This window comes from Echinops telfairi, unplaced genomic scaffold (genome assembly GCF_000313985.2).
Source record: "Echinops telfairi isolate 266 unplaced genomic scaffold, ASM31398v2 ScPeMD7_7469;HRSCAF=8507_0, whole genome shotgun sequence".
Taxonomy (NCBI): Eukaryota; Metazoa; Chordata; class Mammalia; order Afrosoricida; family Tenrecidae; genus Echinops; species Echinops telfairi.
In genome coordinates, this window is record NW_022111372.1 from 15,260,028 (window position 1) to 15,276,257 (window position 16,230).

General features: G+C 41.3%; 1 protein-coding gene across 7 annotated transcripts in view; it reads right to left on the bottom strand.

Moving 5' to 3' along the window:
- Positions 1-16,230, bottom strand: part of LOC101656411 (amyloid beta precursor protein) — a 324,648-nt gene that overhangs the window by 218,323 nt on the left and 90,095 nt on the right. For all 7 annotated transcript variants that reach the window (XM_045284871.1, XM_045284872.1, XM_045284875.1 and 4 more), the window contains exon 3: positions 14,190-14,319. In XM_045284871.1, coding sequence (XP_045140806.1) covers positions 14,190-14,319 — 130 coding nt within the window. The remainder of the gene's footprint in view (positions 1-14,189; positions 14,320-16,230) is intronic.

Here is a 16,230-nt window from a genome sequence, read left to right on the forward strand (position 1 = left end):
GGTTTCAATGGAGAGAAAATGTTTTGAGAAACGATGTACAAATGCGCTTTACACAATTGATGTGTGTATGGATTGGGATAACAGTTGTATGAACCCCTAATAAAATGTTAAAAAAGAGAGAGAAAAAAAAAGTACATATAAAGCAAAAAAAATAATAAATTAATTTTTAAAAAAAAGGAAATAGCTAACAATTTGTAACATTAATCTTATAGACTGAATTGTGTCCCACAAAATGCTTGCTGAGAATCTTATTCCTGTGGTTATCATCCCACTTGGGAATGGCCAGCCTCTGTTGTGTTCATGGAGCTGGACTGATGAAAGGCATGACTGAGTCAATTTCTGACAAAATATAAGAAGCAGATCAACAAGCAGAGATGGGGGAAGATAACTGCCAGGCTCTGGTCACTGCCAGCGGCTGAAGGCATAAGGACTATCTCCAAAGCCAGCAGAGAGAAAGCCTTTCCCTAGAAGCCCTGGATTGGGACCCCTACTCTCCTAACCTGGGAGGAAAAATGTACTGTTCGGTAAAGTCCTGCACATGCGGTAGACTGCACTGCAGCAGCACTAGGACACTAGGCAACCACTTCTCTGTCGGTTTGTGGCACTGTGGTGGCTGTGTGTTGCTGTGATGCTGGAAGCTACGTCACTGGTATTTCAAAATGCCAGCAGGGTCGCCCAAAGCGATCCTGGCTTCAGGGGAACTTCCAGATTCGCTAAGAACAAACTCCCCCGTCCTCATCATTTGCAGTCACATCAGGAAAAACAAAAAAAATTCTATGTCAAAAGACACCAGCTTGAGGTTAGCTTGAAACACTGACTAGTTATTTTTCATTTTAAATTTATGTGAAAACAGCATGCTAGAAAGTTTAATGAAGTTATGTAATGATTTCCAAGATTGAATTTTGCAGATGTAACAAGGAAACAGATGTTTATTGGTCGGCACTTAAAAATAACTTCAGGCCATCAGATCTGACAGGCCTGATGCCAAATATAGAGAAAAATAAAAAACCCAACATAACATAAATTCACTGGCTTCAACTGATGTGCTATTCAATCTGAAGGCATATTTCGTCTTTTCTTTATGCAGTCGGTAGAAAAAGATGGAAATAGCGAAATCTAAGTGACGCGTGGCTTTTTGCTTTCCTATCGATGTGTCCATCACAAGACATAACTGAAACACAGTCTTACACAGATCAATTGAGCACTACATATGTTCTTCATGTGCTCGGCTGTTTGCTACAAAAGAAAAACGCAGACAGGGAAGTAGGGGGTGGGGGTGGGGAGGAGGGAGTCTCTGAAGGCCAGTGGGTCTAAAAGTTATTTCTGTGGGATAGACATGAGACCATCTGATTCCATAAAGACTACAGCCTTGCGAACTCTCACAGGGGACAATTTTAGCTGCTCTCTAGGACCAACTCGCCCCCAGTGTGGGGTTTTATTTTGTTATGCTGTTGCTTATTTAATGTATACCTTCTCTCCTCTACGTGCCATATATATATATACCATATATATATGGTACTCAACCTTTGGCAACTACTTTTAGAATTTGAGATTAGAAAGCTTTTCTTTCTTTTTGTTAGGTTAATAATTCAATCATGAAAACTGGTGTGCGGGAATGTAGGAAGGAATCATCCACTGCTCTGGTTTGTCATATTTGACATTTTCATATATTAAAAAGGCCAAATATTCAAAACAGTGCAGTTTGAGTTTGGCCCAATATTGTATATGTGTATTATAGCTCTGTGCAACAGTTCCCGGAATATGAATAACAAAACAAAACTCAAGATTGTTTCTGTATAATGAATTATCACTCCCTCACACGGTAGTGAGCTTGCTTTGGTTTGAGAAGGATGCCTTAAATACACAGGGGATTCAAAAAGTGTGTGGAAAAAAATCTATTTTCTTTTAACCCCGCTTTTCCTTTCCTTTTTCTCCCTCTTTGCTCATGGATTTTATTATTTTCAATCTTTGGATCACATAGGCTAGTGTCCTCCTTGCGTGGGTACTTAGCTTACACCTCACTGAAATGGCTGCTTACTTTAAGACAAGACTTTAAGACCCCAGGTAGGATTCTTTTTTTTTTTTTTTTAACATTTTATTAGGGGCTCATACAACTGTTATCCCAATCCATGCACACATCAATTGTGTACAGCACATTTGTACATCGTTTATCAAAACATTTTCTCTCCATTGAAACCCCCGACATTAGGTCCTCATTTTTCCCCTCCCTCCCCGCTCCCGCCTCCCGCATGAGCCCTTGATAGTTTATAAATGGGTATTTTGTCATATCTTGCCCTGTCCGACGTCTCCCTTCATCCACTTTTTGGTTGTCTGTCCCCCAGGGAGGAGGTCACACACAGTTCCATGTAATCGGTTCCCTCTTTCCTACCCATTCTCCCTTTACCCTCCCTGTTTTGCCACTCACACCACTGGTCCTATAGGGCTCATCCGTCCTGGATTCCCTGTATTTCCAATTCCTATCTGTACCAGTGTACATCCTCTGGTCTAGCCAGTCTTGCAAGATCGAATTCGAGTCATGGTAGTGGGAGCAGGGAGGAAACCTTTAGGAGCTAGAGGAAAGTTGTATTTCTCATCATTGTTACATAGCACCCTGACTGGCTCATCTCCTCACCGAGACCCCTCTGCAAGGGGATCTCCAGTGGCCTCAGGTAGGATTCTTTCTGACAGCTGGGGCACCATCTGATCTTTTCTTTCTTTCCTTAAAAAAAAAAAAAAATCATTTTATTGGGGACTCCTACAGCTCTTATCACAATCCATATATCCATCCATTATGTCCAAAACAGTTGTACATATGTTGCCATCATCATTTGGTATCACCTCATTTTCCACTCCCCCAACCCTCTCTCCTTCATGAACCTTTGATAATTTATACATTATTTTTTTCATGTCAACCTTTACCCACGTTTCTGTTGTCCATCCGCCTGGGGGGGGGGTTATATGTAGATCATTGTGATTGGTTCCCCCTTTTGTCCCCCAACCTTCCCCTTACCCCCCTGGTATCGCTCCTCTCATTATTAGTCCCGAGGGGTTATCTGTCCTGGATTCCCTGTGTTGCAAGCTCTTGTCAGTACCAGTGTACATGCTCTGGTCTAGTTGGGGAAGGAAGCATTAAAGAACTAGAGGAAAGTTGTATGTTTCATCGGTGCTATACTGCACCCTGCCTGACTCATCTCTTCCTTGTAAGGGGAGGTCCAATTGTCTACAATGTAACCCCACTTTTTCATGAACTTTCTGAAGCCTTCTCAGATAGCCACCAAGATGTTTATCATACGATCATTTAGAACGAAGGAAAACCCAAACCAAACTCACTTCCATCTAGTTAATTCCAACTCACAGTGACCATTTCAGACAGTCCAAGTGCCCCTGTGGGTCTCCAGGGCAGCCACTTTTACAAGAGTAGAACGCCTGTTACCTTCTTGTGGAAGAGAACTTGGTGGTTTTGAACTACTGACCTTTTTGGTTAACAGTCCAACACATAAGCACTATGCCACCAAAGCTCCTGATGAACGCAGGAAAAGAAGGAATGAAGAAATAAAGAAAACAACCGAGTGAGCACACAATAAGGAATAGCCATAGTATAGTGCACAGTGTAATGCTGTAAGAATATTTCATTTCATGGATAAAGTTCTATAAAAAGGTTAGGTTAAAAAAAGTAAGTCACAAAACAGGAAGTACATAATAATATAACTCTTAAAAATAGCAAAAGCAAATCTGTGTTTTTAAAAAGATAAGATAGAAAGGAAACAGATAGCTTTCAGTATTTATAGTAGTAGTCACATAGTCTAAACTTTATAAAGTGACTACACATTACTTTAATAAGAGAAATTTACTTTATACAGCTGCAATTCTCTGTGCATATTACAAAAGAGATGTTTACTATCTTCACTTTTTAATGCACTGACTTCATTTTTTAATGCACTTTTTAAGCACCAGAAAAATCTGGCATCTACTAAGCCAACTTGTTTTTGTTTCCCACCTGTCAAAAGGCTTTCAGGGATACATTCCGTGTTTCAACAAAATACTGACACCAGAGCAACCATAGCATGCCAACAATTTTCAAAAGCTGTGGGTTTTGTTAATGATGCATGTAACACAGTAACCCCTGAATAGATCTAAAGTGAAAAAAGACAAAATGAAAGATTCATTTAGAAAACCCCCCATGATGTCAGAACGCTTATTTCAGATAACATATATCCACTGCCATGAAGTTGATTCTGACTCAGAGTGACCCTGTCTCGTGTTTCCAAGGCTGTAAACTTTACAGGAATAGCTAACCTCATCTTCCTCTTGCCGAATGGTTGGTGGTTTTGAAATAGGCCATCTCCCCAACCCATCTCCTTTCACAATCTTTAGAAAAGCAAATCAAGCTGCAGTCAAGGTTATGAAGACAGAAGAAGGAGGTCTAACCATGGGCCTTCGCTGATAACCCACTGAGAAGGAAACATTTTTATCAGCTTTCCTGCTTAAACAAACAGGAGGAAACTTCACCTTCCAATTCCTCCTCCGCCCAGGAATCTACAGAATAAATGTGCTCTTGCCCACTCCACAATCCAGCCCCAAACAGATGTGGCTCTCAGATGTAGGCTTTGAAATCAAAAGAACGCAAGCGGGTTTTTTTCTATAGTGGTGATTAAGGCTTTCGACACTTGGTTGAAGATAATAAGAACAGAGATGCTTTTAGTTTGGCAACATGTTGTTTTAAAAATAAAATATGTATTTCCCATAGGAAATTTTCACTAGTGCATAAAGCTCACAATGCACAACTACCGAGAGATAAAGTCGTGATCGTCTGCGTCCTTTCAAGACTGCCTACTTTTTAAAAATCCTCTCCAGTAAGGAAAGACACCAAAGCTGATGCCCTAATTTCATAGTCTTTTTTCCCCCTGATGATAAAAGGAAATAATTTATGATGGACATCAAAATGATAGAGGCTTAAGTAAAAATTTACAAACAACTGTAATCCCACTGCTCAGCTATAAGAACTGGCAAACAAATTCTCTTTGTCATGCATGGTTTTCTTTCCCATCGTGGAAAAGCGACTCTGTACACGGTTTTAAAATATGATTTACTTGGAACATTCAAAGACCCCACTTGAGCTATCCCATAAGAGGGAGTTTGATGACTTCTAAGGATAGCTGAATAAGAAATGCCCCGTGGTGCTGGTCATTCCGTATGTGATCAGTATGCAGGCAATTCTTGAAAACATTCATGAATATGCATCTCTCCCCCTACTGTGCAGAGGCCAGGCTCATCAAGGGTCATTCTCATCATGACGTGTGATGAGCAGCCTCTGCATGAGCATCACTAGCCCTTCATAAGGCAGCATCTTCTGAAGGAGTCAGTGACTCATCGGTCAACTATTTAGCGGATATCAGAAAGAAAGGCAATTCAAACCGATCAGCCCTCTGAAGGAAAAAAAGACAAGGCAATCAGCTCCAGTCGAAATTATGGCCTTGAATATGCTATTGGACAGTTCTATTCTGTTAGATTGGGTCAGCATCCACTCAAAAGCACACAACAACAAGATCTCTGTCGTGCAGAGGTCAGCGAGACTGGAGGAACCACTGGCCCACCAGTGCTGACGCGCCATCAGCTGTCACACTAGATGGTGATGCTGAGGTGACTGGGAATTTACAAATCCCTCAAGTGGACAGTCCATCTGCCATACTGTGGTGGAATGCATGTTGGAAGCTAGACCACCAATTTCAAAGACCAGCCGGATTACCCCCGATTTCAGCACAGTTTCCAGATGACGACAGACTGGAAAGATAAGTGTGGAGATCCAGTTCTGAAAATTAGCCAGTGAAAACTCTATGGATCAGAAAGAAAAGAAAGCTCTATGGATCATAACAGAAAGCAATCACCGCAAAACCCTCGGCCGCTGAGTTGGTTCCAACTTACAGCAACACTACAGGGCAAAGTCGTGCTGCTCCATTGGGTTTAAAAGACTAAATCTTTCCAGAAATGGGCAGTCTCCTCTTGCTCCGATGGGAGAGCTAATGAGTTTGAACCACTGACCTTGCAGTTAACGTCTCAATATTTAACCCATTGTGCTAGATAGCAGACATTACATTAGGTGAAGTACAGTGTCAAATAAACCACAAGTGAGGAAGGCTGACAAAACAGCAATGACAGGCTCATACTACCAAAGCTCACGAAGATGACCCAGGACTGGGCAGTTTGTCACTGCATTGTACAGTTTCATGTGTTGGTGTCGAGTCCATGGCAACACAACAACCACAAAGTCCACAGTAATATTCACCCACCTCACTCCCATTCCTACGAGCACCCTGAAACGCTGTCCTCTGTGATTTGCCTCCAGAAGATTTAGCATGAATCTAAATAATGAGCCCAGTAAAATGCCCAAACATCTTTTTCACACTATTAAGAATGAACAAGATTGTACATAATTGACAGAGAGCAGCATCCTACACAACAAGACTTGCATGTCCTAAAATTTTATTTGAACAATAAAATTCAAAATTAAGGTGCTAATGCCTAAATTTTCTCATTTGCTCCTATCGGAATAGTTTCCTACTCATCTCTACTTCCTTGTTTGGAAAGTCTTGGATATAAAAAGAAAGAAACTGGCCTTTTAAAGTAGTAATCTTGAACCTTGTAATTCTACTTTTCTTTTTTTTAAATTCTACTTTTTCAACATAGCTCTTACCCTGACTATCTCCATAAATCACCAGTCAACTATATTATGTCTTGACTGGTCAGAAATAACAGCAGAGCACAATTCACAATAGCAAGAAGCTGGAAACAGCTGTAATGCCCATCAGTAGAACAATGGATAAAGAAACTGTGGTACTGACACACAATGGAATACTATGCATCCCTAAAAAACTGCAATGAAACACCTCCTAACATGGATGGACGTGGAAACCATCATGCTGAGTGAACGTAGTCAATCAAAAAAAGTCAAATATTGCTTGAGTCCACTACTACAAGGATAAACACCAAGAAAAAGGCAGGCTCCTGCTCTCAGGTCATGTAATCTTCTAATCCAGGTTCCCAAGCAACAAGACAGGCATCCCGCTTAGCACCTGTGAACCATATACCATCCCCTTTAAATGTATATCTTAAAAATTACTTTGACAGAGGAAATCTGGGGCTGGGAGTCAGTTTTTCAAGATCGGGGAGGGGGTGGGGGGAGAGAAGATCATTCAGTTGCTGCCATACCACATTGGGATAAGTTCATCCCAAATCGACAGATAGTCCTACAAGGTTGATAAGCAAAGTTTACAGGAAATTCAAGTCAAGATGGGGGGAAGGGGACTTGTGTGTCTCAGAGAAGGCAATTACACTTCTGTTGGTGGGTAAACTGGGTGGAGTAACTCTCATGGAGGGGGATGAGGGTGGCGGCCATGCTTAACAATACTTACACAGAACCCAAAGGGGAGAATATACGCAGTACTATGTAATTGAACATTTTTGACCTAGTTTCTATTCAGCCCTTGATGACCCAGGACATGTGCAATACTACAGGGACTTTAGACCCTGTCTTTTCAAGCCACACAACAACATTCATAGGTCATACCAGAAGGATTGGATATTGAAACCTCTCTAAGTGAGCTGGGATTTACATCAAATTCACTTGTAGAAAATATAAGGAGCCAACATACTCCCTCATACTTAAGGCTGAAATGCCCTAGCAAGTGTGAGAAGAAGCAGATGATTGTTATCCCAAGATCCTGGAATTAGTGGTCATTAGACTTTGCTTTGGACCCCTTGGTTTGAGAAGGCCCAGTGACTGCTGACCTAGGGCTACCATATATTTACTATTTTAAAGCGCTCTCTATTTTTTTTTAAAACATTTCATTAGGGGTTCATACAACTGTTATCCCAATCCATACACACATCAATTGTGTAAAGCGCATTTGTACATCGTTTCTCAAAACATTTTCTCTCCATTGAAACCCCCGACATTAGGTCCTCATTTTTCCCCTCCCTCCCTGCTCCCCCCTCCCACATGAGCCCTTGATAGTTTATAAATGGGTATTTTGTCATATCTTGCCCTGTCCGACGTCTCCCTTCATCCACTTTTCGGTTGTCTGTCCCCCAGGGAGGAGGTCACACACAGTTCCATGTAATCAGTTCCCTCTTTCCTACCCATTCTCCCTTTACCCTCCCTGTTTTGCCACTCACACCACTGGTCCTATAGGGCTCATGCGTCCTGGATTCCCTGTATTTTCAGTTCCTATCTGTACCAGTGTACTTCCTCTGGTCTATCCAGTCTTACAAGATAGAATTCAAGTCATGGTAGTGGGAGCGGGGAGGAAACCTTTAGGAACTAGAGGAAGGTTGTATTTCTCATCATTGTTACATCGCACCCTGACTGGCTCATCTCCTCCCCGAGACCCCTCTGCAAGGGGATCTCCAGTGGCCTACTAATGGGCTTTGGATCTCCACTCCGCACTCCCCCCATCATTCACTATGTTAAGATTTTTTGTTCTAATGATGCCTTACACCTGATCCCTTCGACACCTCGTGGTTGCATAGGCTGGTGTGCTTCTTCCATGTGGGCTTTGTTGCTTCTGAGCTTGATGGCCGCTTGATTACCTTCAAGCCTTTAAGACCCCGGACGCTATACTTTTTGATAGCCGGGCACCATCAGCTTTCTTCACCACATTTGCTTATGCACCCATTTGTCTTCAGTGATCCGTTCGACACCTCGTGATCACACAGGCTGATATGTTCTTCCATATGGGCTTTGCTGCTTCTGAGCTAGATGGCCGTTTGTTTACCTTCAAGCTTTTAAGACCCCAGACACTATATCTTTTGATAGCCGGCACCATCAGCTTTCTTCACCACATTTGCTTATTCACCCGTAAAGCGCTCTCTATTGCAGGCACGGTTCTGCCTTTGTTAATGAGTGTTATTGAAAATGTTGCCCCATCACCAACCCCTATTGTTTGTGCAGATAGTGTCCAGTCACTTAAGACTTTAATCTGACAAAGCAACAATTCATCTATAATGGCCTGAAGTTGGTCAATGCTTGTTTAAACTCTATACCATTGGCTAAATTAATGACACTATCAATAGAATTATCTATCCCAGGGGGATGATTATAATGTTCTCTATCATAAAATGATAATGATGTCTCTAAGGTGAACTAAAGGCATACATAAACCATAGATATATGAATGGATTTGGGGCTCACACTTAATTCTAACCCCAATCTAATCATAATGAATTCTTATGACATGACCCTGCTTGATACTTGTCCTCATGAAGAGATTCCTGAAAAGATGGGTGCTATACCAAAGTGCAGTGAAGAAATCAGGTGGTGCCCAGCAATCAGAAAGAATAGCATCTGCAGTTCTAAAGGCTTATCTTAAAACAAGCAACCATCTAAGTGAGGTGTCAAGTACGTCCACATAGGAGAAGCACACTAGCCGGTGTGATCCACGGATTGTAAAGCAGAAAATCCAGATCTGAAGGAGGGAATAGTATCAGCGTTTAAATTGTGAACACCTGGTTTGGCTATGGACAACAGTGTAAGTCCAAAATCCATATGCAGCGGCCCCCTCACCCCCCATGATTTAAGCCTCTGGTGAATCTGGACACAGTCCATGGATGTAAACAGCCCTATCATTTGAGCTTCCTTTGGATCCATCTTGAAGTTGTTTCTGTTTTATAAATATTTCTGCTTTCTTTTACATTGAGGTTTTTCTGTGCTTTTAGTCATTGCTAGTGAGGTTTTGTTTGTGTGCTTCCTCTTTGTGCTCTGTATGATTTCCTGCAGATGAAATACAAGATATGTAAATCTAGAGTCAGTAACTGAATTAATAATGACCCAATGGCATGGCAGGGTAGGTTGGGAGAAAATGGGAAGCTAACAACGAGTACACGAAGAAAATGTTCTGAAATTGGTTGTGCTGATGATGGCACACCTCTTCTTAATATGATTCAATGACTAAATTGTGTGAAGTATATGCTAATAAAACTATTTAAAAATAAATAAAGACCGGAAGAGTGCCAATTTCAATAGTGGATATGTTGTGCTCTGAAGGATATTCATCCAAATGAAAAGAGGAGGAAGACATTGCAAAGCCAATATCCCCCTTGAATAACGATGCCTTTGAACCCCACATGAGATCATTAATAATATGTGCCTGTGGGTATGAGAGAGCATCCAATCTGCTTTCAGAGGCATTACTAAAAGCAAGGGGTGAAATGAGAAAGCTGGCTTGCCCTCAAGGGAAATCAGCTACTCCATGGGAAGAAAGTGTCAACAGCAACCTAATACGCTTTCCTCACCTAGACAAGGAACGGGAGAGCCTGTGGAGCAAGGAAGCCCAAGGCGAACACATGGCCTGGGACAGAGTAGAATTACCCCCGTGGGTTTCAGAGACCGTAATTCGTTACAGAAGTAAAAAGCCTCATCTTTCTCTGGGTCTATACAATCACTCACTTCAATGTCGACTCATAGAGACCCTACAGGCCAGGGTAGAACCGCCTGCCCCTGTGAGTTTCCAAGACTAACTCTTCATGGGAGTAAAAGGCCCCACCAGTCTCCCAGTTAAATATATAATAGGAGACCAAAACCTATTCATATGCTGAGACAAAAATCTATTCATATGGTGAGACCAAAACCTATTCATATGGTAAGAGAGAAATTTGGTACTTCCTGATAGCAAAGCCTTGGCATGAAAGACACCTTCCTATCCTCTCACCTGGAGGCTCTGGAAGCACTGATGTGCTTAGTTCCTAAAGGAAACATAGGCAGTTGTCGGCCACCAATAAGTGACTTGGAAGAAAGGCCTCATGATCTATTTCCAAAAACTTCAACTGTTGAAAACTCTGTGAAGCAGAGTTCTACTTGAACAAACATGGAATTGCTGTTGAGTCTGACTCAACAAAGGGGATCCTTGCCCATTATATTTCACAAGAAAAAAATATTTCGGGGTTTCTCCATTTTCTCAGGTCTCTCTCCACTGTGTTCATCAGGGCTTTGTAAATATTTGTCAGTTAACTGATATGATTTAAAGTGGTTCTCTTACCACCATGGTTCAAAATAAAAGGAAAGGATAGACTAATAAAATAACATTTTCTTCAGAGAGGTACTTTCCAGGTGTTAATTATAAATGACCAAATTATTTAAGTATAGTTTCTCTCAGTGCAAAGTATAGTTTATCAAGAAAAACATATTTTGACAATCTCTTTGAAATCATATTATAAAATCTTCCGATGTCATTTTCAGATCTTAGGACATTTTATGAAACTTTTATTCCCGTCTATAGTTTGTTTGTTTATTTCACCTGGAACAAATTTGATCAATTTTTGTTAGAGAGAGGAATACTTTTTAGAGGGGAGGAGGGCAGCAGGGCCAGGCAGGGAGCAGGGTCTGGCAGAAAGAATACCATTGGCTTACAGGTTAACAATATTTGTCAAAACTAACAGCACGAAGTAATGAATTAAAATCATAATGTGGGTCTCAACTTGTAGTCACTTCTAATGTAAATAATTCCTAACTGAATTAGGACTGTGTTACCCAGCGATGAAGGAAAAGATAAATGATATTTAACCATCTTTGGAACTTCACATGGATGAAATTCTGAATGCCATTTTGGATGCAGCATCTAAAATGTTATGAACCATAAGGAATTAAAATAATGCATTTAAAGAAAGGATTCATGGCTCCACTAAAATGATGTTCCAAAAATATATTTGAACAATTTCATGGAACGGGTGAGAGTCTAAAGGGAAAAAAAGGGGGAGAGTATGAAGGCCTGCAGCATCTACTGAAATGACTGTGTTCTGCTTCCCAATCTGTGCTGAACTGTGCGCTGTGCAATGCTTAAGTGCTCCGCTGCAAACCCAAAGGCCAGTGGTTTCAATCCACCAGCCACATGGCAGGAGAAAGATGTGGCAGTATGCTTCATGCACATTACAGCTGTTAAAACCCTACGAAGCAGGGTTAGTTTATCCTCTAAGACCACTGAGTTGTAACGAGCTCAATGGCAGTGGATTTTTTTTAAATGTTTGTGTGTGTGTGTGCGTGTGTGTGTGTGTGTATGCGCGCGCGTGTGTTGTTTCTTAATGTCATAGCTAAGTTGGTTTGAATATATAGTATCTTGAGACCTTCAGCCTCCCCATTTTCTCTATAGGAGTTTACCTAGTATTTAATTATTACTTATTTTTAACCTCTTACCTCTTCACTTCTTGATCAGTAAGAAAGAAAAAGATTAGAGGCCTGATAATAAAGAATAAAGAAACTCATTCAAAAGCTTAAAAATCTGCTTCCCTCCATGAACCCAAGCGGAAAGCGAATTTTGAGAATGATGAGGGCAACAAATGTTTAAGTGCGCCGTACACAATTGATATATGTATGGATTGTGATGAATTGTATGAGCCCGAATAAAATGATTTTTAAAAAAATCTGCTTCCCACACCTTCCTCAGCAATTACATGGTGAGTACTGCAATTCACCATGCAAAATCTTCAATCTAATACCCAGCGCTTTTGATTAAATTTTCCCCAACTATTCTGATTGTTACATCAACAGCTAGCATTCCAACTTCAAACCCAAAGATTGGTGGTTCACGCTTACTTAGCATTTGCACATGAAAAAGGCCTGGTAATTTAATCCCATTAAGATTACAGCCTAGAAAACACTAGCCTGTTTGAGAAGGTTGCCAAGAATCAAATTCGACTCCACGGCACCAAGCGCCACTGACGACGAACATACCAAGAGCCATACCCTCAATAACCAACCATCCTTGCTTTCGGACTTCGCTGCATAGACTTATTTTTAATGATACACGTTAGTCTCTACATTCAATTGTCAAGATTCACACTAATATTTGTCCACAGCCTCTACATATCAATTCCATTGTCCTTTTTGAATAAACATACATTTTGTGGAAAACATTTAGATGTTAGTTATTAGATCAAAAAGTGTCAATCTCCATAGTACCTCACTGCATAAAGAGTAAGTAAAAAAATAAAAACCAAGAAACCACAGCAGATTAAATATGAATTATGACAGTGTTTCAGGGGAGGGGACATACCACATAAATCTATTCCATTTTAAAACTAAAAAGTAAAATTTGAGGTCAGCAAAAGTACCATATATTCAGCCTTCTAACCAGTTTCATCCAGCTTGATTTAAGCAAAAAAAACCCCACAATTTCCACAACTATTATCAAATATGGGTTGTTGTAGGAAAATAGATTTTTTTTTTAAAGGCGGGATGGTGATGCAAGGGCTTAATTTAGGTTTTCTGGGCTTTTAAAATCATTTTATTGGGGGCTCGTACAACTCTTATCATAATCCATACATCCATCCATTGTGCGTCAAGCACATTTGTACATTTGCTGCCCTCGTCATTCTCAAAACATTTGCTTTCTACTTGAGCCCTTGGTATCAGGTCCTCATTTTTCCCCCTCCCTCCCTGCTCCCCCCTCTGTCATGAACCCTTGATAATTTATAAATTATTATTTTGTTATAGCTTATACTGTCCGTTTCCCAAGGAGGAGGCTATATGTAGATCCTGGTACGATACCCCCTTTCTCTCCCACCTTCCCTCAACCCTCCTGGTACTGCCACTCTCACCACTGAAGGGATCCTGAAGGGATCATCTATCCTGGATTCCCTGTGTTTCCAGTTCCTAGCTGTACCAGATGTCTGGTCTAGCCAGATTTGTAAGGTATAATTGGAATCATGATAGTGTGTGTGTGGGTGTGTGGGTGTAGGAGGGTAGGAAGCATTTAAGAACTAGAGGAAAGTTTATGTTTTTGTTTCATCACTGCTACACTGCACCCTGACTGGCTCATCTCCTCCCCAGGACCCTTCTGTAAGGGGATGTCCAGTTGTCTACAGATGTGCTTTGGGTCCCCAATCTACCTTTGGGTCTCCAATCTGCAGATTTGTTGTTCTATGAAGACTTTTAGAAGAAACACAGACGATCCCAATTCCACAATTCTAAACATCTGGTAAACATGAGTCTCAACTAGGGAAATTGGTAAAAGTAGGATTCCTGACTCCCACTGCCAGGGATTGGGTTTCGGGGATAGGGCCCAGCAATACTGCTCTAGTACTGTCAGAGCCCAGGGTACTACTGCCTTAGTAGTTGAATACAGAACAGAGACACACTGACGGAAAGGTTTGCATACTTGACTGACATGACCAAAGACCAGCCTGTAGGCTGATCAGCTCACCTAAGCAACGGTAGGGGATCACAATGTGGGGGTGGGTCTTGCACTGCTTGCGGCCCCTCTTACACCAGTTCTGGATAGTCACTGGTTGGTTGGCTTCCACCACATTGGTGATCTGCAGCTCAGGGTAGACCTGGGAGAGCACAGAAAAAGAGCAAATGATTACATGGGACAAGAGTTTCTACTTAGCATGCATAATGAACAGCTGCCATGTAAGGTTTTGCTAACCTCTAAGAGTCAAGCAAATAGCTCAATTCAACCATGTGGACCATAACAAGCTATGGATAGCCTTGAAAAAAATTATAATTCCAAAATATTTTATTGTGCGCATTTGGAACCTGTACACAAATCAAGAAGCAGTTGTACAAATAGCACAAGGGAGTGTTGCATGGTTTAAAATCAAGGAAGGTGTACATCAGAATCATATCCTCTTCCTTTACTGATTCAATCTGGATGCTGAGCAAAAATCAGATTACTAGACTATATGAAGAATGGGGCACCAGATTGGAGAAAGGCTTATGAACAACCTGCGATATGCAGATGGCACAGCCTTGCTTGCTGACAGCGAGGAGAACTTGAAGCACTTGTTGATGAAGGTCAAGGACTGCAGCCTTCAATGTGGATTACAACTCAATGCAAAGAAAACAAAAATCCTCCCAACCGGACCACCAAATAACACGAGAGGCAGAGGAAAGATCGAAGCTGTCAAGGATTGAGTCTCGCTTGGATCCACTGTCAATGCCATGGAAGCAGCAGTCAAGATATCAAACAACACACTGCATTGGGTAAATCTGCTGCACAAGTCCTCTTTAGGGTGAAAAGCAAGTTCTCACTTTGAGAACTAAGATATGCTTGACTCAAGCCAATTGCCTCATATACATGTGAAAGGTGGACTTTAAGGAAACCCAAAGGAAAATCGATGCATCTGAACTATGACGCTGGTCAAGAATCTTGAACATATCATGAACTGCCAAAAGAGTGCCCTTCAGAAGTGAGGGTGGCGGGACTATGTCTCACATACTTTGGACATGTTGTTAGAAGAGACTCATTGCTGGAGCAAGACCTCATGCTTGGTAGAGGGCCGCGAAAAGAAGAACCTTGAGGTGGCCTGGCAGTGGTTGCAACAAGGAACTCAAGCGCAGCAGCTGTCAGGGTGCCACAGCACTGGGTGGGCGTTCGTCCTGCTTGCCGTCGGGTGGCTGTGAGTCAGAACCAACTTCATGGCACCTAACAACAGTCAAAGACGCAAAAAGCCAACCTCACTGCCGCCGACCAGCTCTGACTCACAGTGACCCTACAGAACAGGACAGACCTGCCCTTGCAGATTTCTAAGCCTCCTCTTTCTGAGGGGAGGCTGGTGGGTTCAAACCGCTGACCAGGTTAGTGTGTGGCCCACGATACCACCAAGCCTCATCAAGCAGTCCAGCAAGCCCTAGTCTTGACCAAGCTAAAGAAACTCAGTGTAAAGAAAAGATGCACACGACAAGCACGTCAGTAATTTCATTAATATTAAGCTATGTGACTAAATATATTTTATCCCAGCATTCAGGCTAAAAATAATTTTTTCCACAGAAGATAAAATAGAAATAAGGGGGAGGAGCTTAATAAGCATTTGTAATAAAAAATAAACTAAGGTGGAGTAATAGTCTGTAATGTCCTACATAATGATTATAGTTGATACAACTTGGGGTTATTATCTTTACCTAACTTCAACCTACCCTCACCTTATTCATTAAGCAAGGATTTCACATACAGTTTTCTGAATAGAAATTCTTCTCCTAATTAAACGTAAACATATTCAGTAATAATTTATGAAAACATTATATTTGCCCTTAATAAATATTTAATTACAGCCCAACTTACTGATCTTAGTCAATCGGGATGTTGCCTAAGCTCTTGGAATGAAAAGAGCATGGAACTCAATGAACCAAAATACATTTGTTTCCTAAAATCCTCTTAACACCCTTTGAAATCTTCTTGAAACTAAACAATAATGTAGCTTCACTAGTAAAGCATGAGCCAGAAGCAACTTGATGGCACTGAG